Genomic DNA, 24327 nt, shown 5'->3' on the forward strand with positions numbered 1-24327 from the left:
AGAGAGTGTATCTGGGTGTGTGAGTTGTTTGTGTCTGAGGGTCCAATTCCGAGCTCCTCGCAACGTCTGGGGGCAAAGTTCCAAGAACCTTACCCCTCAGCCCAGGTTCCCGGAGATATTTGGGTCCTTAATTCCCCTTTTGCTTCCTGTGAGCGCTTCTTCTTACGGTTCTAGGCAGCAGGGTGTTTGAGGCTTGTTTATTTTGACAGGGAGCTCGGTTAAAGGGATTCGGGAGTGCAGAACTTTGCTCCCAGTTAGTGTGTGGTTCTCAGTTACAGCCCAGTTCACCCTGCTAAGATCCTGCCCAGGTTCCCGGAGATATTTGGGTCCTTAATTCCCCTTTTGCTTCCTGTGAGCGCTTCTTCTTACGGTTCTAGGCAGCAGAGTGTTTGAGGTTTGTTTATTTTGACAGGGAGCTCGGATAAAGCGATTGGGGAGTGCAGAACTTTGCTCCCAGTTAGTGTGTGGTTCTCAGTTACAGCCCAGTTCACCCTGCTAAGATCCTGCGAAGATTGGCAGTCTCTTGAATGTAGGAGCAGTTGTAAACTACAGCCTCAGTTTCTGGAGGTGAAATACGGCTTGTTTTAAGTTTATATTTATTTTATTTAAGTCTTAAAGGGTTTGCATATAATAACTTTTGCCGAATGCCTGTGTCGGTACCATAAAAAGAGAGTTGAGTGGGGCAGCAACGTTTAAATTCACCCTAATACGGAAATGGTGACATAATTATAAAAGTAGCAGAATTGATCGGTGAGGCAGATGGTTTCTGTCTGAACTGCAGTCTTTCCGTTCCACCAGCCCCTTCGGAGGCATCAGCGTCCTTCTCTGGCCCCTGTTGGTGATGTCTCCCAGGGGATTTACTTCCCATGCTCCTTGTGTGCAGCGGTTCCTTGTCCCTGGTAAATGGTGGTGGGAGGTCTGAGAGCGCCGACTCCTTCAACAGGGTATCACTTTGGCAGTTCTTTAGCTGGGTACTGGCATGGTGAGGTGTCATCTGCTGACCCCGGTGGTGTCCCTCTGGAGCTGGGGGTCCCAGATGGTCAGCAGACAGAAGATGTCAAGTCAGTCTCTCTCAAAGAGCTGTTCATCACAGGCCACATTGACATGGAAAGGGGTAGCTAAGGGGTATGAGAAGTAACAAGCTACTGGGAAGGGGGGGGTTAAAGACCCCCAATCTCCGTTGGGTCTTTGATATGTGGGACCAGGTGGAGTGAGAGGGAGGCAGAATCATCATGCATGGCTGAGAAAAATGATGCAAAGCTAAGATTCAAGAGGAAATGGAAATATTATTGGAATAGAAAGAATCTGCATTAAAAGAATGGGTTTTGTGTAAATAAATTTGCAGCCAGGCTGTGTATGCCATAAATTAAGACGTGGTTTTTTATGTATATTATGTATAAATTAATGGAAGTTTAAAAACCACTTTGTGTAAATAAATTTGCAGCTAGGCTGTATATGCCATAAATTAAGACGTGTTTTTTTTATGTATACTATGTATAAATTAATGGAAGTTTAAAAACCAAATGGTGGGGAAATGATGACAGATGAAGAATGTGAAATTTGCCATGACACATCTTCTTTCGAAGAGAAGCATCATCCCCGTGGTATTAAAACTGCTATTGAAACATCTCTGTGATAAAATACTTCGAGTATCAGCAATTTTTGGGAAGCTCAGACACTGTAGAGCCAGACATAGAGGACAGCGTGGCTTGCACGTGCGTGGAGTGGGATGCTTTCTGCTAAAGAGGAAATAACTGTTTTGGGAAGTAACACGGGATCTCGTGAACTGATGTTCTGGGCCTGCATAGGAGGAGTAGAGGTGAGGGCTATACGACTCTCTGCCCAACTGAGATGTTGACAATGACTGCCATATGTTAAGGGAGAGTAGAGAAGCTACAAAAGTAGGAAATAAGATCATAATAGGAGGCTTCAGTTGCCTCCACCTGGATTATGTTATGCTCCAACATGAAATTTGCCCAGGTACTAACTTTTTAAATGCCAAAAAGTCCCTGCTTCCTAGGTGTAGCTTGTAGGGGTGCTCTGTGGGAAGCAACTCTGGACAAGGTCCTGGCCAGCAAGAATTAAGTTCAGAATTTTACATTAAAAAAGGAAAAGGTAAAAGGTAGAAAAAAGGTAAAAATGCCAGCCAGCTGTGATGTGATAGTGATCATAGTGTCCTTAGTCAGGAGCAATAAAGCCAAGGGATGTTGTGGCAGCGTTTAATTTTCCAGAGCACATCTTCATAAGGCAAGGATAAAAAAAAAAATGGTGTGAGGCAGCCAAAAGTGTACAATACTTGCAGGTGGCATGTAGTTCTTCAAAGGCGCTGTAGTAAAGGCTCAGAGCAATTCCATGGTAGCTGTCAGAAATGCCAAACAAGCCGAGCAGGCAGACAAGCAAAGTAAAAAGGAGCTCAGCAGAAGTAAAAAGACATCTTTCAGAAGTTAAAGCTGTGTCTTCAAATGGGAAAGGTGGGAAAGAATGTGAAATCTGTGTTACACACAATAAGGTAGGCCGAAGAGAGTCATGGAACAAGTTGCTAAAGGCATGAAAACAATTAGTAAATCCTCTTTGAAATGCATCAAAAGCAGGAAGCCTGCTGATAAGTGATCCATGCATACAAGGAGTGCCCAGGGAAGATAAAGTCATAGCAGAAGAGTAAAACACATTCTTTGAGCCTTGCTTCTCTGAGGAGGAGTTTCAGGAGATTCCCTTGCAGGAGGCTTTTTCTTTTTTTTTTAAGGAGTGAGCACGTTGGAGGATTTCTCCCAAATTGAAGTGTCTGTAAGAGAGAACTAAGCGTTGAGGATGAAGTAGATGGCAGGAGGGGATACCTGTTGAAGAGTTTTGAAGGAACTTAAAATACAAAATCGCTGGTAACGTTGCCTGTTGTGTGCAGCTGGTTGCACAGGTCTGCCCTTGGTGCTCCAGGAATAGAAGATGACAAATGAGCTGTCAGTTTTTCAAGGTTTCTGGGGAGGTTGAGAACTCCGGGGTGGTCATTTTTTTGTTTGCTTGTTTGTTTGCCAGGGATTAGTGAATGGGATTAATGAACACAGGGTATAAATGCGATACATTGACAAAGACTAGGCCTGACTTGTGTTGAGGAGGAGTTGTGCGTCACCAGTCTTCTGGCGTTCTCTAAAGGCCATCACTGAGCTATTGTTGAGGTCTGGTTGATAAGAGTCCTTCTTAAAGCAGGGTCAGTTTCAAAGGTGGGATCAGGTTGCTCCGGGGCGTATGGTCATGGTCAGTTTGTTCAATGAAGGGTTCGATCCAGCTGATGGAGGAAGGGATGGGTGGTGATGTGACAAGTTTGCTGGTTGTATTAACTCATTCAGAGCATGAAAATCCCAGAGGCTGAACCGCGAGGACTGCAGAAGGGTCTTATATTGAAAGTCAAGACCTAAGTTTGCAAATGGAGTTCAGTACAGACCGTACTGTGTAATGCCTGTGGAAGGGAATGCAGTCTTCATGTGAGTGTAATGCCTGTGGAAGGGAATGCAGTCTTAATTTTCTGTACACAAGGATGAAGTTTGAACTGACTTTTTACTACCATGCAGCACAGATAATGCTATGGGAAAACAAGCTCTGTGCCCAGAGGTGGCTAAGAAAGGAGAGGGCAGGTTAGAAATTATTAGGGAAGGAGTAAAAAAAAAAAAAGAAATAGGAAGCACCATCATGCCACTGTAAATTCATGTTGCTCCCCATCTCCTGAGCAGCGCTAACAGTTTGTGTTCCCCATCTCAAAGAGGATGTAGTGAAAGTTGATGAGCTGCAGAGGAGGGCATCAAAGACGATCAAGGGTATGAAAGAGTAAGTAGCTTGGAAAAGAAGTGATTGAAGAGGATGTGGGGTTGTTCTTTAAAGTCGTTAGCGTCCTGAAGAAAGTGAATAGGTGACAGTACAAATAAGATAAATGTGACCCAAATAGAGCAGTTGGGAGGCAGCTTTGAAACAACAGGAGGTGCTTGTGCTGCAGTACAGAAATTGTGGTGTCCGTGGCCACTGGGTGTATGTCGGGAGTACACGTGGGTTCACCAGCGATTAGGCGGTCTGTGGGAGAGAAACTTGCTGTGCAGCTTAGCAGTCAGAACAGTTCAGTATCACATTTTGGGCACTGAGTGCCCACAGATTACTGCAGATGCTGATGAGGAATTATTGCTGAAAACTGCAAACAGAAACCTTCACCATGGAGAAGCATAAGCTACGGTCCGTTTGCAGATAACACAGCGAAGCAAGACTGTGTGTATTGCCCTCTGTTATGTGAATCGTGGCACAAGATCTTATGAAACTTCCAGCAAAAAAGTGTTTTCTGTGATGATCCTGTCGAAACTGTGCTTGTTACCCTGGACTTTTTAACCTGACACAGGTTGTGGTCAGGTTAAGTGCATCCTGGATGCATTTAACATTGCATGAGAGTGGTACCCCAGCAAAATTCCTCTGATGTTTGCAGGATTAAAACCTCTGTTTCTATTTTGTTGCTCTTCTATTGAAAGTCATGGTCCATTTGTAGGTAAAGAAGTAAAACTAATCACGTGTGGCTCTTACTTATCTCCATGGCTCGTTTGTAAAGATTGCCCTTTTGAAACTTCATTCTTCAAAGGTCTACAACGATTGTGATATCAAGGCCATAAACCATAAGGTAGTGTTTACAGAAGTTTTATTATAGCTTATGGTGCTATAAACTGTAATTAGTGTAAAACATTTTCTGGTTTGTCCTTCGAGATCACAAGTACAAAAAGCAAAACAACAAGTAAGCAAGCCAGAAAGATTTCTGAGTGCAGTGAATGAGAGGAACAGATTTATTAAGTTGCGTATTCCTCAGGTATGAATAACATTACGGGAAAAAAAAAATCATTAAGTGTAATTAAATAATTTCCCCTTGTTTTTTTTCAGAAGTTTTGTTGGAACTGCAGGAAGGTTCTTCCTTAAATTGACTATGTGTGAACTCTCATGTTAAGATTAAAATAGATTAAGATAGCCAGTCAGAATACCTGCAATCGGCAATTAACAGTTATTAACACTTATGGAAGGGAATGCGTGTTAACAGTTAAGAGTTTAATGTCTGCAAACAGATATGTGTACACATATATATCTACATATATACAAAAATATAAAATTAGATGTTTTGTATCTAGCATAATTAATACATTGTACAGCACCCATTTCTCACTGCTAGACTGTAAAACAGTTTTAAAACTTGCTCTTCCAGTTGGTGCCGGGTATGTTTTCAATTTCTTGGAAGCTGGTGAAAAATTACTGTTTTGTTTTTTTTTTTTTGAATGAGCTAGGAAGAAAAGAAAGAAGTGGTAAGCACTAAAGCAATGTTTGGTTTCTTAATGTGTAATATACTGCAAGCCCAGCTTTGTGTATACTGGAAATCTTCTGACCCCTTTGTTTGCTCGGGGGCAGATTGCGACAAACATTCATTGGTCTTTAGTACAAGGCAGAGGTTGTGTCTTTTTGCAGCTCAGGCACAGGCATCCAGTCTGCCTGCGTGTGGCATGTTGTTTCACCCAAGGTACAGCACTAAATTCTAACTTTAAAATGATTTTTAACATTAAGTTGTTGCTATTTAAGTTGCTAACTTTCAAGATGAGCTTGAAAGTAGTAATTTCCGTATCCTTGCCACTTAGAGAGTAGAGCAGATTACGGTTTGATAGTTTTTGAGCTAACCTTTACAGGTTTGGTTTGTATCTGGTGTTAGGAATGGAGTTAAGCTGCGGCAAATACAAAATTATTTATGTTTGTCCTTTAACCTGAACTGCGTGTAACAGTGCATGTTGTGTAACCGTTTCCCTTTTGCTGTAAAATTATTTTAAGTACTTTTTAATGTAAAGGCTCGCATGCTTAACATTGGTGTAGCACAAAAGAAGGAAGTGTTGCTTACGGTTAAATATGGTGAAGTTCTGCTTTTTGATGTGTACGGAGGGGTACACGGGACTTGAGGGGTTTGTGAGTGCACAGGAGGCAAAGTCTGTACTGTAATATTTCTGTTGATATTGGACATGGCTTGACAGCATAACAGGCAAACTGCAGCTTGAGCTAAGCATGATAATGCTCTAATTCTTTAAAAAGTTTGAGTAGCAGTAAGTTTAGGTCTTTATGTGCATTTCATGCCTATATATAACGTGCATTTGGTGCATGATGTGAGCTTTTGGGCATTTGGTGCACTGGCTGCTCTTTAAGGTGTTTTGTTGAATCATGTAAATGTGCTTTACATGCAGCTGAGAGATGAATCCAGTGAAAAGTACTGAACTACTGAATAAAATTGGATGTGGCATATAAATTTGTAAAATCAAAATCAAACACCCCTTACCCCCAGGTGCATTCCAGATTTGTGACAGCATTTTATAAAATTTATCTAAAATAAAAATAATTCTACGGTAGGAAAAAAGGCAGGGTAGGAGACTAATGTTTTAAAATTACTGAAAGCTTTCCAGCAGGATCTGAAATCCCAACAGTGTTACATGAAAAAGATGAAAGCAAAACTCGAGGATAAAATTGAAACCAAATATAAACAAAAGTGAAAGCGGCTCCATCGGTTTTCATTTCCCAGTTGGCAAAAATGAAAGAATAAACACAGAGCGAAGAAGCACGAGAGCCCAACTCGAGAAATTACTTCAGTTTTATTCTTTATTTAATCCGGGGGTAGATTTGACTTTCTGCACAGTGGGACTCCCTTGGTGGGCTGCACGTGGCGGGAAGTGGGAGTTGGTCTCCCCGGTTTATCCGGGTACCGCTCTTCCCATCCGGTGGTCCGGGAAGCGGCGTCTCCGTCGGTCACGGAAGTGCCGTTTCGAAATGCTGTGGCAAAAAAGGCCGGTGGAGGTGATGACATCCCCCCGTGATGAAAGCGAGCCCTTCAGCTGGTGGGCGCGCTTGGAATTTGTTCGAGATGTGAAATCGCTGATAGAATCTGGTATAAAATACACGGTGGGGTTGTTTTTTGGTTCTCCCCACCTTTGGGGTCGTCCACTTAGATGTAGGTCAGATCAGCAGTAACCAAAAGATGGTATCTGATGTGGGCTTTGCTGACGACATGAAATGACTGCGAATGGTTTCACTCCGTTTCCACGGATCACTCAGCAGCTAGAACGTCCCTTTTGACCTTGAGACCTAGCTGGTGAATTAAGTCAGAAGATGGCCAAATGCTGGGTGGCTGTGGAATCTTGAATGAATATCCTTCTCATACGTATAGATGCTTCCTCCTGGGTTATGTTGACCAAAACGTTGGTTGGGTTGTTGAGGAGAAGCTTGGACAATCGCTGCTCTGCTGAAGCTTTCAGGGTGACGTGAAGGACTTTAATGCCAGAGGTCTAATTCTCAAGCATTTGCAAACATTGCATTCGAGCATCTCAGAGCTAAATTCTTTGGATTCCGAAACTCTTCTGGAGATTTGAGTTGGATGAGGGAAGCTGACGAAGACGAGCTTTGTTTAATTTAATAATATTTTTCCGGCATAGCTGAGAAATGAAGATGAGTTCAGTAGTCTCGCTCTAGCTCAGATAGTATTTTAGGAAACTTGCAAAATAGAAATAGCTGCTGCAGATCAGAAATTGAGGCTGTCTCGTTGCTGTGGGTCTGTGGTGAACACACAAACTTTAAATTAAGAGCATATTTTGTAACTGATCCTATTAACTATTCATATCTCAACATGAAAATGAGTTAAGAATTTCCTGTGTGTCCTGTGGCAGTGGAAAGAGTAGCATTTTTGTAAAAAGGAGAATTACATCATACTGTTTCAACAAGCGTCAGTGTTAAGCGTTTAATACTTTGCTCTCTTTAAGTGCAAGCCTTTAAAGTGTGTGCATAAAAGAGACGTTTCTCTGTTAAGTTCTCCAGTGTCAAGCAATATCTCTGTAATAACTAATTCAATTTATATATTTTTTTTTTTGTGCTCAACACATCTGCTTCTTTCATGGTGCTATTTTTGTAACCGTAAATAAGTGCATGTGACAGACATGTTTCCAGCTCGCAGTGTGGATGATTCAGAGGATCCCAGCCCCCAAGTCTCTGCCTGCTGTGGTCTGTCTCTAAAGCACAACGTCTCAGCGAGCAGGAGAGTGTGTTTTTTTTTTTTTTTTTTACAAATCCGAAACAGCGTCTACTTTTCTTTAATACCTTCTCTTGCAAGTCGAGGAGAAGCTGCTCTCTTCTCGACGAAAGGGCTGGTTTTGGTGCTCGCTGTGAGGTTAAGCAGAGGTAGTTTGGTGTCTTTTGCTCTCAGTCCTGGGTGCTGCGCTCGCCATGAGGAGTTTTGGGTAGCAAAAGTGTAGGTGTGGGTTAGCTATTAACTTCGGTGGCAGAAACTGCCCTTGCCCAGACAATAAAACGAAAGCTTTAAGCAAATATTAAATCGCACTTTAGTGTAGTGTGCAAATAGTTTTTGCTGTGTGTTGCAGAACAGTATGTTATACAAACAAAGGTAGCTGTGAGAAACCAGCCCCGTCCCAGCAAGGTGGATTACATCAGGTGCAGGTCATGGCCGGTGAACGAGAAAACCCTTCCTTGAGCACATTTCTCAATGGTAGCTATCTGGAATAATTTTTCTGCCTCCCTGAGTGCCTCTGAAATGTCATTGTCTTCTCTGCCATCCTGCCTGAGCCTCGCAAGCCACCAGTGTGGGAATGCTGAGATTAAGCACTTTTGTTCTGCAATGGCTGCTTTTATATATATATGTATATATCTCAACCTATAAAGCACCAACCATCTACTTGGGCAGAAGAATGCTACACAGGGCAGGGAGATGAGGTTTGCCCAGGCTCTGAAAAGTATTTTTACAGTTTGGGATCCTGATCTTGCAGATACTTGCATCTGTGATTTTCCACTGCTTTCAGAGGGACACGTTATGCTTGTTAAAAGTTTTAGGGATGTCTCCCGCAAATCTGGTCACAGAGCACTTAAGAGTATGTTGGTCTAATGGAGTTATGGAAACACTTAAAAAAAAAATGCTTTTGAGCTGCATCACTGTGATGAAAGAAGTGATCCTTGATAATTGTTTAAGCCTTAATAGCCTTCTGGTTTTCACTAGGCTGGAAAATTCTTTATGAATCAGGTGTCAAATGCTGAGTTTTCGACAGCTTTCAAGAACACCCAGGGGTTGGCTTCTGGGGATACCAAGTGACACAGCTAAGCAGCAGCTGCAATTATGTGTGGGTATTCAGGATTGGACTCGTGTGTAAGCACTTAATTCCAGAATAAAATTGATTTATTGGGGGATAACTGCTCCCCAACCCAAGTAATTAATTATTCCCTGACAACCATGCCAGCAATTTTCCTGTTGTAAACAAGCCCTTCCCGAACTTGTCTGAGTGAAGTACAGCTCTACTACTGGAAAGTCACCACTGTCTCTTTTCTAGGCAGCTTTTAGGGGAAAAATAGTTAGACATCCCAGATACTGAAGACAAGTCTTGAGCAATCAGCGGATTTGAAGCTGAAGGAGGAAATAAATCAGGTAAAACTTATGGCTGCATTTGAGACTTTTGGAGGAGGTGGCAGGGGAAGAGTTTTCTGTAATGACATGCTGTTGACCATCGCTTGCACTGTCATCCTGTCACCACCAGAATCTGGCATCTCCATCTTCCCTCCAGGAAGATGTGAGATGGGAAACCAATGATAGAAACCCCCAGGAACCAAAATATTCCTTTAAAGCTGAAAGTAAAGCAGTCGCTCTGTATTGTCCCCAGACTTGCAGGCATTCCTGTGTGTGCAGGTGATTGTCGTGGTAGGGGTGCTGAGAGGATGATCTTTAACAATCCATTTGCTAGAAGCCTGGGCCAAGTTCCCAGCTGGTGTAAGTCACTGGGATGCCAGAGAAGTGAATGGGCTCAGCCACAGACATCATGTTGCTCAAGTGTCATGATAACATTCGACACAGGAGCCAGAGCAAGGGAGATTTTATTGTCATACTGAGAGGTTGAAGCATTGTCTCATTGTGGCTAAATCCAGAAGCAAAAAAAAAAACCCTCCAGCCTCTTGGTTCTGTTGTATTAAAATAAGATGGCTTTTCTTCAACATGCTTCTAGTCTGCAAATCTGAGGACTACCTTTAATGGTGCCTGAGATCACTGCAAAATAACAGCTCCCGTCTTTGCTGCTGAGGGAGAATAAGCTTTGCATGGAAACCAAAGGAAGGAGTCTGTTTTGATGTGTAATGTCTGAATCCCAGCCAGGGCACGTTAACACCCTTTGGGTGGAACAGAAATGCTATAGAGCTGATGAAACACACTCTATATACAGTACGAGTTCCCATTGTACGTTTTCCTGGGCATGTTTATCGTGCAGTCTGTAATGCTGATTTCAATACGTGTTTGAGGTATTTGCTGCCTTTGTTTTGTTTGGGGGTTGGTTGTTTTGGTTTGGTTTTTTTTTTTTTGCAGGGTTGATTGGAGTGGGTTTTGCCCTCTGTCCCTTGAGGACACAAGGGCTTTTCTTCCCTTCTACCTTTGTGTGTCTTTCTTGGGTACAGCAGCACAAGAGGAGAATGCTGAACCCTCCCTCCTTCTACCTTTGTGGGTCTTTCTTGGCACAAGAGGAGAATGCTGAACCCTCCCTCCTCCTCCATCTGCCTGGCATCTCCCTACAGCCCAAAGTGGGCACAACCTGGCCTCTACCAAGCAGGGCCTTGGAAGGTTGGGTAGCTATTGCTGGCTTGAATCCATCATGCAGAAGCTTGGGTTCCCAGGTGTTTCACCACCCCACAGGGCTCTCCCCTTACCAACCATGGTCCTGTTCTAGCCCTGCCGTGTTTGATTTGGGAACCCAGGGAAGAAGGTGAAGTATGAGCAGGTCTCCGCTCTGGTGAGACCCCACCTGGAGTACTGTGTCCAGCTTTGGAGTCCTCGGTGCAAGGAAAGACATGGTCCTGTTGGAACAGGTCCAGCAGAAGGTCCCAAAGATGATCAGAGGACTGGAGCCCCTCTGCTGTGAGGACAGGCTGAGGGAGTTGGGGTTTTTCAGCCTGGAGAAGAGAAGGCTTCAGGGAGACCTTAGAGCCCCTTCCAGGGATGGGAGGGACTCTTGATCTGGGAGTGGAGCAATAGGACGAGGGGGAACGGTTTTAAACTGAAAGAGGGGAGATTGAGATGAGATCTCAGAAAGAAATTCTTTGCTGTGAGGGTGGTGAGACCCTGGCCCATGTTGCCCAGAGAAGCTGTGGCTGCCCCATCCCTGGAGGGGTCCAAGGCCAGGCTGGATGGGGCTTGGAGCAACCTGGTCTGGTGGGAGGTGTCCCGGCCCAGGGCAGGGGGTGGCACTGGGTGATCTTTAAGGTCCCTTCCAACCCAAACCATTCTGTGATTCTATTGCCAGGCCCTGCCTTAAACCAGTCTGCCCAGGACCTGCACCTTCCCAGCTCTCCAATTCTTGGCTTGCTGGCCTGTCTTGATGGAGTTTCCTCCTTCCTGCAGGCACCTGAGCAAATAAGATACCACCTTTCCTGACCGTGGTGAATTATTTTTCTTGGTGGTGGACAGGAAGGATATAGCATGCTCACAGCATCTTTGCTGCTGCCACCAACGTGTTAGGAAAGAGCAGGAAAAATACTGCCATTGCTACAGAGTTACAGCCAATGCAGGAGCTGGGTCTAAGGAGTGGTCGGCCGTGGGGTATGTTTTAAGAGAGCACAAGGCAAGAGGAGCTCAGTGATAGGTAAATCCACCAGCAAAATCATAATGTTTACCCCATCCCTTAGGGAACAAAAAAGACACCGTTAAGTGCAATTAAAAGATGGGGGGGGGGGTAGGTTTTGCTGTCTAACTACCCATGAATCCAGAAAGTCTCTTAACAGGGCTTTATGTGTGTTTTCTTGCTTCATATGTTTTCAACACCAAGAGCTTCAGGATTTTATTTTGAACCCTTAACCCTTGCACCTCTAATCCTACTTTAATTAAATGTTTTGCTGTCAGTTCCAAAAGGATACGGATATTTGCATAATTTGGTGCTATCATAAAGAAGGCATGTTAATTCTGCTTCTGCAGCATCAGTGGTGATGGGAAGTGCAGGAGGATTTCAGGTGTCCGAAATTGGAGCAGCTGATTAAAGTGCTGTTCAGTTGTCCATTGTTCAGCGTCGATCTCACATTTCTGAAGTATTTCTGAGCAGGTGAGGCTACCAGGTTTTCTTAGCCAGGAAAAGTCTCTATCTCTCTGGCAAGTTTGACTTCCAAGCAGGGCTTTGCTCAGAGTATGTAGGGTTAAATACATGTTTACCTTTGAAAGGGGCATCCACAGTGGAATAGTTGAAAAAAGTGGTCTTATATGCAAAATTCTATATGAAGGCAGAGTCTGAGCTGTGACCAAGGGACAGAATTTTGCTCCAAGTACTGTTCCTTAAAATAAGATCATGTTTCCATGTATCCTGGAACAGTCTTGGCACGGGGACAAATACAGAACCCAGTTCTCTGAATCCTAAAATTAGCGTATGGTCTCATTTCAGCATATCTATTTGGTCACGCAGGATGATTGATGCTTTACTGAACTGCATCAGCGTTAACAAACAACGGGAATAGTTTAAAAGTTTATCAGCAAAGCACAAGTACAAGATAACTTTTTTTAAAAAAAAAAACACATTGTCAGTTCTGTACTTGCAGAAAAAAGATAAATGGATTCCATGCAATATTCTGCAGGAGTCCCCTGGGGAGCAGATGTTTTTTCACAGCTCCTCCGGCGAGCTTGACTTCCAAGCAGGGCTTTGCTCAGAGTATGTAGGGTTAAATACATGTTTACCTTTAAAAGGGGCATCCACAGTGGAATAGTTGAAAAAAGTGGTCTTATATGCAAAATTCTATATGAAGGCAGAGTCTGAGCTGTGACCAAGGGACAGAATTTTGCTCCAAGTACTGTTCCTTAAAATAAGATCATGTTTCCATGTATCCTGGAACAGTCTTGGCACGGGGACAAATACAGAACCCAGTTCTCTGAATCCTAAAATTAGCGTATGGTCTCATTTCAGCATATCTATTTGGTCACGCAGGATGATTGATGCTTTACTGAACTGCATCAGCGTTAACAAACAACGGGAATAGTTTAAAAGTTTATCAGCAAAGCACAAGTACAAGATAACTTTTTAAAAAAAAACAACACATTGTCAGTTCTGTACTTGCAGAAAAAAGATAAATGGATTCCATGCAATATTCTGCAGGAGTCCCCTGGGGAGCAGATGTTTTTTCACAGCTCTGGAGAAAGGCTGTGACACACTCCACAAATGCACCTCAGAGTCTCTTACCCACTTTCCCTTCTCACAACCATTAATAACATTTCCATGTACTGGCAAATCTTTTAACTGGGTACTTTGCGATGGGGAAAGAATAATTGCTTTTTCAGATTTTCTTTTTTTTTTTTTTTAATTTCCATAGAAATACATTTTTTTAAAAAAATACCTGTAGGCATAGAGTAGCTTGTGTTTTGGGGATAACCTTTGTGCCTTTTCAGTTATCCAGGCCCTGTCAGAGGGAGCGAAACTGAAGGGAAGAGGACATCATGTACTGCTCAGATTTAATGCCTGCCATGCCGTTGCTTTCACTTTCTGTCTACAGCTGCCATAATTCTAGTGAAGAGCTCTTCATTCTTAAAGGTTACACTTTCTGTATGGCAGGAGTGTTTTCTCTGCCAGGGGAAAAAAACAGAAGTCAGACTTACTAGAATGTTTTAGCGGAGAGTAAGGAGGACTACAAGCTCTTTATTGAACATTATTGAGTGAAAATATTTACATATAGATTGCAGCCATTGCTTACGTCTCTTTTAAGATGAATAGCTCTTGAAAATACCTAATATATTTCTAATATCTCTTTAAAAATAAATGAGTGCTGTGATGAGCTTCCTTCTGAACAGCCTTGGATAAAGAATCTTAGAAAAATACATCTTGCGAGGTAGTATAGAGCTGAAATTCTGTATGATTTATTGTGTCTTGAGGATGCTGTGGTGACATCTACCTGCTCAATGCCCTTTGTGTGACTGCTCCTAAAAGCATTGTTTTACCTGTGCTTCCCTCTTACACCACTCTTCTTGTGTCTGTCTTAGAAAGTTGGCTCGCATCCTTCACACTAGGCTTCGTTCCCATGTAGAAAGCTCATTTTCAAGTGCACCGTGTGGTAGCAGGAGTGAAGTTACTGACTGGCCTCCTCCCAGTCTCTCTGTTCCTTACTGGGTTATTCTGGTTGGACTTCAGCAGATCCTGTCATCCAGCCTCTGCAGGGTCTTCCTCTGAGTCATGCCTGCAGGATTAGGAGAGTTTACAGCTTGTTGGGGGGTAGCCACCACCATGTTTTTGTGGTATCTAGTTTCAGTAATAAGGGCTGAACTGACTGCAGGACTAGCACGAATGGTACAGTAAATAAAACTTCTAAAAAATAATCCCTCCATAAGCTGTGGTGTCAGCGCATCTGTGGGCTGTGCTTCTTGTGTGGGGGCGGAAATAATCCCTCCATAAGCTGTCGTGTCAGCGCATCTGTGGGCTGTGCTTCTTGTGTGGGGCTTGGCTCCTCTCAGGCTCTGCCCGTGGCCTCCCCTTCCAGGCAAATGCCATTGAGTTGGGGGCTAGTGTCTCACACACTTGGCGCCTGTTTGGGAATAATTTTAGTGATGTCTTGGTGTCTGTTGATACATTTAAGCTCCCACCACCGAAAAGGCAACCGCCCCTGACTATGGGCCCCTTTAAAAAGGAGGCGGGTGATAAAAATGGAGCAGAAAAGGGGAAATAACATTCACGGAGCTACCAGCCTCAACACATTTGTAGGAGGTATGGTTCAGAATTGTGGCTTTTGAAGGTTGGGTGTACTGTGAAGAATGGCAAGCATTCATAAAATGAGTTCCCAGCAGGTAACGCTACTTCCATGTCTAAATGAGCTCTCCTTTTCTTGCAAGGTAGAAAACTGATTTCTTGGGTCTCATCTGCATTAGCAGTTGACTATGTTTCTTGGTGGCTATTCTTCCCTTCCCCCACCATGGGACGGTGCTAAAAAAGCCTTATGGAAAGAGGTGCCGCTTGTAGCCCTGCTGGGTTCCCTGTTCTTGTTCACAAAGCTGCCTATGGGAAGAGCAGCATTAGCATCTGACAACATTAGGATGGGACCAAAGGGTGGGGGCGATGGAGTGAGAAGTGCTTCTTTGCTGCTGGTGGAGCTGGAGTTGCTCCTCTCCCAGCCCAGCTGTCTCCATCCATGGTCTCTCTGAGACGGAGGAAGATGGTGCCAAGTGACCCAAGGCAGGCATTAGGCCATTTTTCTCCCAGTTAACCTGAGCAAGAAGATACAGGTGGGCAAAGGTCTGGAGAGGTTTGCTCAGGACAGAGCTCATGGTGATGGTGAAGCTAGTGGGAACTGGATGCCTTGGCAGCTCTGCAAATACTGGTAGGAGCCAACTCATCCCAAGACACCTGCATGTAGGCTCTTCTACATCTAAATGTGTAGAGGGAGTACAATGTCAACGTGGACCAGGAATGGCAGATAGGTGCATAGGTCCTCCTGGTTTTACAGCCTGTTTCAGATTATAAATGTTGATGTTTCGTTCCCCTTGCAAGGATTGACTGTTTCTGCATTTTCCTTTCCACGGGGTACACAGGAGAGAAGCTGGAGTGGAGGGACCTGGCGTGTCTGCTGTTTCCTATGGCTCACCTTAGTTTCTGGCTTTGTAGGTTTCCTTTATAATTAATGTATTCTGACAGAGAGTGAAGCTGGCTTGATGTTAAATGGTGGCCCCTGAAACTTTACGAGCCTTTCCCACCTATTTTGGAGAATTTCAAAGGTCTTTATAAACTTGAATGAATTTTAATGGCAAGAGGTGATTGTCCCGCTCCTCACTGATGGATGGACTTCAGGTTCTCCCACCTGGAGCCATCAAAATAAGACTCCCAAGTGCACGCATTAACCTTGCTTAGGGACTGACAGAGGCTATTTTTAAGGCACTGCAGAAGTTGTTGTTTCTTTCTGTACAAATTTGTTTGACAGCTCGGGAGGGGAGTGGTGGCACCTTCATTTCCCACAGGCAATTAGCCGGTAGAGTTGACTTGGTATTTTCATCGCAAGGATGTTGTTGAGATGCAACTGCCAAAAAACCCCGCTACGTTTTAGCACCATTGTGGTCAGTGCTGTCCTGAGGCAGATGGGTCTGGGGGTGTCTTGTGAAGATGTCAGGCTTTATTTTCTGCAGCGCGAGGAGCTCAGGGTGTGTTTTGATGAGCAGGAGCATGCTGTGCTTGCCCCCCCCCCCTCACTGTGAAGAACGATCCCCCAGAAGATGTCCACCATCCCTCCAGCTGAACATCACTGAGGGTTATTTTTAGCTGAGTTTGGTTTTACTTTCGGATAAACAGATCTTGGGAGCCACTCCTCCCTCCTCACAAGCCAAACCTCTTTTCTGATTACTTCGGGACTAATTGGTGTGGGTGATGGATGCGAAGGTGTGTGCTGACAGCTGCGGGTGCTAATCCTGGAGGAGTCCCAGGGTGCCGAAAAGGAGCTGAGCACCACAGCATCTGCGGGCCAGCAGCTGGGGGAGCCCCCCGGGGACGTGGGAGGGAAGAGATGACTGGCTCGACAGAGCTGTTTTGGGCAAGACCGGCTTCCTTAGAGTAGCAATGTTGGCAGCTCTCTCGTCTCCCAAAACGCCTCGCTTTTGCACAAAGGCAGCTTCTGTTTCTCCCCCGTTGCTTGTCCCAAGTGGGATTCGTTGCTCTTGCCTTCAAGATGACTTTTCTGCCTTCTGTCTGATGTCTTCATTCAGACGGGCTGGGGATTTGTCTTAGGGGCTTGTTACCCAGAAGACAAGAGTCCCTCTGCTAAACGGGAGCTCTCGCGCGTCGAATGCTGGAGATGATGCACAGTGTTTCCAGGAATTGTCTCAAAGTGCACGCTTACTTAAAGATACCTTACAAAGGAACGCATCTAAGATGATGGTTGCATCTGCTTGTTTGTTTCTTGAGAGATGAATTGAAATTCACTCGTGTTTTGAGTACGTTGCCACTTGCATTTTTCAGCTTTCACACAAGGTGCAGGAGGGGAAGGTGGTACTGATCTCCCGTGGGCAAACCTGGATGGGAACCCTTGGTGCCAAGCTGAGGGGGCTGCAGCAACTGCACCCACATTGCCCTTCCCCAGAAAACAGCTTCCCTCTTGCACAGAGAAGGGGTTTGCACAAGGTCAGGTTCTGGGGCTGGCTGTTTTTTCGTGTCTGCCCTGAACCTGACAGGGAGCTGAGCACTTGCAACCGTTTTCTGAGCTATTTTAGAAATTTGTACTCGCTGGAAAAGGCTGTGGCTGAAGCACGAGTCACCAGCTCCACACGGTAGTAAATAAAATGCCAATATATTTGCCTAGAGATTAGTGTGAGCACGGCTGCTGGTAAATTCTCTGAACACATCAAAGAGCTTTATTGTTGCACTCAGGTTTTAATTCCTTATTAGTTTCAGGAAATACATGTCCTCAGAGCAATGAGAGGAAACTTTGAACGTTTTTCTTCCTCTTGTGCTGGGTGTGGGCTTGGTACTGCCTAATTGTTAGTCTGTCTGATGCCTGTACTCCCATAGGAAGCAAGAACAAACCCATTTACATTTGTGTCATTGCTGCGTGCTTTCAAATACGTGGCCTACTCATTTTTTTTTTTTCCTTTCTCTTTTTTATTTTTTTTTTTTTAAGATCAAAGGTGACAAGAATAGCGGAGCAGAGAAGTTAAGAATGATGCAGAGAACACAGATGTGAAGAACAAAGGAGAGAGGAAGGAGCTGAGCCTGGTGCAGAGGGGGAGAGGAGAAGAAGCAGCCTAAATGCAAGTACTTGAACATGGAAATGATGGGTTGCAGGCTGGTTAACAGGAGTTTAATGCGCTGTTTTAATCTGCATCTAGTGCCCGTTGATGCTTTCAGAGGGGTGCCTGAGGCAGGTTAATGTTTTTAAAATTTTCTGCCTTGAGTTCAAGACTTCGGACTCTTATGTCAATAATTTACAGCTCTAAACAGGGAAGTGGCATCGGGGTCACGTGTGTGTGTGTGAGAGAGAGAGAGAGAAGGAAAAAAAAAAGTCTGTTTGAGTCTAAGCTTAACAATACAGTGTGGTGTGGTGCAGCTGAAGGGGCTGTAAAGCACTTAGTTTCCAGCTAAGCAGTATCAAAATGTAAAATAGCAGCTAAAAAATGAGAGACTGGGTTGATCAGAGAGAGCTGGAGGGAGGGGATCAAACTACTCAGCCAGAACCAAAGTGGTCTGATGATTGCTGTGATGTGAAATGTGTTTTGCTTAATTTTGGTCAAGTGTATGGGACAGACACAGCCTATTGAAAGCACTCTCGTTAGCAGGTGCATCATTTTAGCTCGTACAGTGATGCCTCCTGCATGTGAATTGGTTTGGTTACATCTTTTGCGTTGGCAAAAAAAGGTCTTGTGCAAATGCAGGTATGTGGGCCAAAAAAGAGGTCTCTTCAGGAGCATAATTGTTTTAATTTGCAGCCTCTGGTATCTCGCCTGTATCAGCAGACAAGCTTTTGCCAATATGATGTGTTTTCTTCAGGTGAAGATTTTCCTAATCCAGTGTACCGGAAAAGTGTTTTCTGCCATAGAGAAGGCTTTATCATCTCAGTTGCTCTTAGGGGAGGCTCCCGCACAGATCCAAAGTCACTATTGTATTTATAATTGTTGGATGCCTGCAAAGCCTTAATAAGTCTGTACTGTGCAGAGATGAGGGAGCAGCCTGGGAGTTCTGCCTGGAAAACAAGTAAACGTGTCCCTTGTTCCCTGCAGCTCCGTCCCGGCTGGGTGACAATGCCTGTCGAAAGGATGCGGATGCGCCCCTGGCTGGAAGAGCAGATCAACTCTAACACGATACCGGGGCTGAAATGGCTAAATAAGGTAAGGAGGGTGCATCCAGTGCATCCACACGCCTGTGTACGTGTGCTGAAGAGGGACTTTGTAGCAGTGCCTGAGGTTTGGATAGGTAAATCAGCTCATTCCTGGTTTTCAAAGGGGTGACATGAGGAGGAAGGGCAAAGCTGAATGCTTCCTGCTGAACCTGTTCCTCCGGCCTCGCCTGCCAGATCTGCGGCGGCGCCCTGCTTTGGCCTGGTGGATTTGTGGCTCCTTTGAAAGCATTTTCCAGCTCTTTGTTGTTGGAGCGAGCGTTTCTGGAGACTCCGCTAGTTGTTTTGTTTTTTTTAAGCTGGGAACAGATTGCTCACCAGGCAGCGTCACAGGGATGTGAACAACATGCTTTCCTGAGGGGGAAGGCCATATTCTGTGTTAGACTGTGGGATGAACCAACGACCTCCTGTTTCAAACTTGTGTGACTTCTCTGATGCTTGTCAACCTGGGAGAAAATGAGGTAACTTTTCCCGTGCCAGACCCAAACCTAATATTCCTGGTCCTGAGATCTTACTGAGACCTCTAGACACTTTGAGACCATGAGCACGGGCTCCAAAGTGTCAGTGCCCAACTCGATTTATTTTTTTTTTAAATTGGCTCAATAAAACCAACTGAGATCTTACTGAGACCTCTAGACACTTTGAGACCATGAGCATGGGCTCCAAAGTGTCAGTGCCCAACTTGATTTTTTTTTTTTTTTTTTTTTTAAATTGGCTCAATAAAACCAAAGAATGTATTTGAGACTTTGAACAGTAATAAACCCTGGAAATATTGCATGTGTTCTGTGGTACGTGGGAGAGTAATTCACCGCACTGAAAAGCATGAAGCAGTTTTGGCTACAGAGGCAGCTTCATTATCAAAATGGGTGAAAATGCACAAAAATCAGGTGTGGAGATGTAGGAGCTGCCCCTCTGGTCAAGACACTAATGCAGTTGGTCTGGTGTCCTCCCTGTCACAGTAGTTGTGGTGCTCAGGTGTTCATTTTTAGAGCTGAATAGTGGCAATTAATATTACTACTTTTTATAGGAGCTTTCAAAGCTAGAAACGCTCTTGACTATAAAATTATCAGGAGCCCTTTAAATTACAGCTACGAATTCTGTTTCTCAGGAACTTCCTGCATCAGTGACTCTCACATGCTGTGGCTGGGTAAATAAATATTGCTTTATCCATTCCCTGGTTAGCTGCCCTGTGGATTTGAGTAGGTCCTTGTTCTTGCATAATGGGGACACAGCTGAAGAGGAGGAAGAGACCGGTTTTTGCCGTTGTCTTTGTAATTTGAATCCCACGTTTGGGTCCCCACGGATACTCCCTGAGTATCCCCACTTCAGTGTCAGGTCTCTCCTGCTGACAGTCCATCTCTGCCATTCTTCACTGGCCATTCCTGCCCAATCCTGGAATAATTCCTCTGTACTTAGTAGGGCACGGTATTTCAGATTTGAGCATATTACTCTTAAATATAATGTCATCTGTGGGTTTTGTTCACATAACCTTCGGTACATCCCAGGGACGTATTTGCCTCCTTTGCTCTGCAGTGTGAAGATGCTGCCACTGTGCTCAGGGTTTCATTCTTTCGTAACCTTCTTCAGTACATCCCAGGGATGTACTTTCCTCCTTTGCTCTGCAGTGTGAAGACGCTGCCACTGTGCTCAGGGTTTCATTCTTTCAAGTTAAGCCCAGCAGCTCATAAAGGGAGTTTTCAAGGCAATGTCACGTTGTTTAATGTTTGCAGCCCTCTGATCCTGTTGTTACAGCGGTTTTTGCCTTGTGCTTCTGGCATAAACTGTTTGCATGCAGGAGTTGGCAGGAGATTTTGCCCTTAGTTTGCATATTCTATATTGACCAAGGCTTGTCTCACAAATAAAGTATTTTGAAATGGATTTTTTTTTTTCCTACAACAAAGCCATGGCCCCTACCTGAGGGTAGGGTACCAGGCTAAGTGGCATGCCTTGAGGTTTATTAAACTCTGATTCCCCATTTCTGTCGTCTGATTTGGCATCATTCTGGGTTGCCTTTATTGTGCTCAACAAGCTAATTGCACTTCTGAGCATTTCTGTTTAAAAATGTTTAAACATTCATTCCAACAGTGAATCATTAAACCAAAAATATTTCTATTTTTACTGTAAATCCTGACCATAAACAAAGCCATGCATGGAATCAATGATACAGTGTTCTGTGTATCACAGCCCCTTCTGTACCCACAGAATTGACTCTGGGGGCTGCAGGATTTTGGGAGTTGTATATTTTAATTGAAGTTTGGCAAAGCCCAGTTCATGGTATAGAAAAAAAGAAGGTGGGTCAGATTAGCAAAAGAATCGCACTTATCCGCGTGGACAACTTTTAAGGAAATAAGATTTAATACAAAGGAAACAAATACCATTCTAGGTTTGTCACTGACTGTCTCTTCTTGCGGAATTAAACCTCTCAGGGTTAAAAATGACAAATCAGGTACTGCTAACTTACCTAATTCCTTCCCCTACTGTCAGTTGATCACATTATACCTCCTGCTTTGTGTTTCCCTCCAGAACAAACCCCTCTCTATAGGGCTTAAAAAATAAATGCTTGTGTACCCTCCTGGTGAAAATGTTATCCTGCTGCATGGCATGAGGGAGGAAGGGAATTTCTTCTCCCTCCCAGAGAGACAAAATTGGGAGGTGTGAAGGAAATTACATAGTTCAATAGAGGGCAGAGGTGGTGTGAGGATGGGGATAATGGGAGGTCATTGTCCCTTGTGGGTCTGGAAAAGGAAATTAGAGTGGAAATATGCAGAGTAGCTGTAACAGGAGTCGAGAGGCAACCTGCTGCTTTGATGGATGCTTGGAGTGTTACCCTCCAGATGGATGCCGCTATTTAAAATTTGTCCTATGACTTTCCAGCTAATATGTGATCTCATGCTCATTCATCTGCTTGGAGCATTTTGCAACGCTGGGGTTGCAAGCTGGGTTTGATATTATTTGCCTCCTCCTGCCTGTTTCTAAGAATGTGACACCTTTTTCCTTCTTGATGTCTCCACTGGAGTTTGGTAGCAATTCCTGCAAAAGTTCTGTGGGTTGTACTTTTGACTTTAGGTGAGGCTAAAATGTCCGGGGATGGAGCGCTGTACCAGGCAGCACATGGTTTTCCAAGTCTAAGAGAAAGCACTGATGAGCCTTTTCCAATTAAGGTCATTATTAGGGAGCATCAACTGAAGAAGGAAATAGGTAAATGTTTCATAATGTGAAATCAAAAATCAGTATTTAAATAGAAAGCATAAGGTAAACTAGAGCAGAACACACAGGCGCACGACGTTGCTGTAATCATCAGTCTCGTGGGATTTCAGAGATGATTAGATACTTGGTAGTTGATGAGATAAGCTGTAGTATACATGTATTATAAAGCTATAATACACGTGGACTCTAGTATACGTGTATTATAAAGCTATAATACACGTGGACTCTATGATTTCGTTACTTGTATTATAATTTGCTATAAGACCATGTGTTTCAAGACATCTGGGATTGGGAAGAACTTTGTGTAATGGACAGAAAAACTATAGTGAATGCTTAGAGTGCTGTTGAGAGCATTCTTGCACCATCCTTTGGAGCTGTGAGTAGGGTTGATGATGCCAGGATGCGATGTCTGGAGTCTTGTTTGGTCTGCTAGTTCCTATAGAACTTCTTGAATTATCATATGGAATATGAAATCCATGGTATAACCTCTGTAGCATTGTGTAGCATTATTCCATCCTCTTCCTATCACCAAGCATGAGAAGACTCTTTAATCTGGCCAATTGTTAAAGTTCTTGTTGATAGAAATTGTTTTCTATGGAAGTATGAATTTGTTTCCATGCTGATTATAGTCTGTGGGAGAGTCAAGGCAAGGAACCTTATTCTCACTCCGATGAATGCTGTAGTGCTGTGGACCCCAGGATAGTGGGATTGAGGCTTTCTTTAGGCCACTTCTACTTGGGGAAAGAGGAGACCATCTCTGTAGGATGATTTAACTATGTAGAGGGGGAAAGAGTAGGGGGGCAACAGGTACATGAAAGAAATGATGGGAATAGATTAAGGGGAAGAATTAGAGCGCGGGAACGTGTTAAATCTGTGGTTTTACCAAATTAAAGATGTCCTGGTTTGAGACAGAATAGCACCAATTTTATTTTCAGTAATTTTACTTTTCAGTTAAGTCTCTTCTAACTAACTGCGCTCTCTGAAATTAAGGGTGTAATTTTCAGACAGTGTCTGCTTCCAGAGTGATAAGATGTGATGTTTATATTTAATACCAAGGAATGGTATGCAGAGAGGCTCTTTTTTAAGCTTATTGCTGTAACAACCACGGTCAGCTCACTTTGTGTTATTTATATGCCCCATTGAAGGGTCGGAAGCGCAACAGCGTAGAGGGGTCACACCTGTGGGGAATAGGGAACAGGACAGATGACCCCGAACTGACCAACAAGGTATTTCAACCCATCTGCCCCATGCTCAGTATGAAAACTGAGGCATCAAAGGGGTCAGGCTCTTTTCCTCAACGGTAGGTCTCCGAGGAGGACTCTGTCCATGTCCTTGCCTTTGATCCTGATCTGTGTGTTCCGGAATCCAGTTCCAGACTCCAGTCTGGGACTTTTCCAATGCCTGCCGGTGATGTGATCGTCATCCTGGGAGCTCAATACTGGTTTTGTAGATATTTCATTATTTTCTTATTGATATTGCCAGCTTTTATTATTAATATTTCATTAAAGTAGTTTTAGTTTCTTTTCAACCCGTAAGTCTCTCTCCCTTCTCTTCAGGGAAGGCAGAGAGAGGTTAAAAGAGAGCATCTGTCGTTTGTTTAGTGCCCAGCCCAGCCTAAACCACAACAGATTTATTGGCACCAAAGGTGAAGCCGAGCGAGAAGGGAAGAATGCAGTTCTGAACAAGTGGATGCAAATGAGAGAAAGGATTGAAGACAAAGAGCTGAAGTGCGATACAAAGAGCAGGCTCAAAAAAAGAAAAGATCACATGGAAAGGAAGGGAAATAAATGTGATGTTTATATTTAATACCAAGGAATGGTATGCAGAGAGGCTCTTTTTTAAGCTTATTGCTGTAACAACCACGGTCAGCTCACTTTGTGTTATTTATATGCCCCATTGAAGGGTCGGAAGCGCAACAGCGTAGAGGGGTCACACCTGTGGGGAATAGGGAACAGGACAGATGACCCCGAACTGACCAACAAGGTATTTCAACCCATCTGCCCCATGCTCAGTATGAAAACTGAGGCATCAAAGGGGTCAGGCTCTTTTCCTCAACGGTAGGTCTCCGAGGAGGACTCTGTCTCAGGCTCTTTTCTTCAACGGTAGGTCTCCGAGGAGGACTCTGTCCATGTCCTTGCCTTTGATCCTGATCTGTGTGTTCCGGAATCCAGTTCCAGACTCCAGTCTGGGACTTTTCCAATGCCTGCCGGTGATGTGATCGTCATCCTGGGAGCTCAATACTGGTTTTGTAGATATTTCATTATTTTCTTATTG

General features: G+C 44.0%; 1 protein-coding gene across 5 annotated transcripts in view; it reads left to right on the forward strand.

Moving 5' to 3' along the window:
- The window catches only part of IRF2 (interferon regulatory factor 2), a 48160-nt gene that overhangs the window by 4042 nt on the left and 19791 nt on the right, over positions 1 to 24327 (forward strand). For 2 of the 5 annotated variants that reach the window (XR_001412457.1, XM_014945628.1), the window contains exons 1-3: positions 5443 to 5524; positions 17635 to 17768; positions 18731 to 18838. Coding sequence is in view for 4 of the 5 variants with exons in the window: in XM_014945628.1 (XP_014801114.1) it covers positions 17763 to 17768; positions 18731 to 18838 (114 nt within the window). In the remaining variant the exon portion in view is untranslated. Of the gene's footprint in view, positions 1 to 5442; positions 5525 to 17634; positions 17769 to 18730; positions 18839 to 24327 lie in introns of those variants that run through there. The other 3 variants (XM_014945630.1, XM_014945629.1, XM_014945631.1) reach the window with 2 other exon arrangements.

Source organism: Calidris pugnax, unplaced genomic scaffold, assembly GCF_001431845.1.
Source record: "Calidris pugnax isolate Ruff unplaced genomic scaffold, ASM143184v1 scaffold58, whole genome shotgun sequence".
In the NCBI taxonomy this organism is placed as follows: Eukaryota; Metazoa; Chordata; class Aves; order Charadriiformes; family Scolopacidae; genus Calidris; species Calidris pugnax.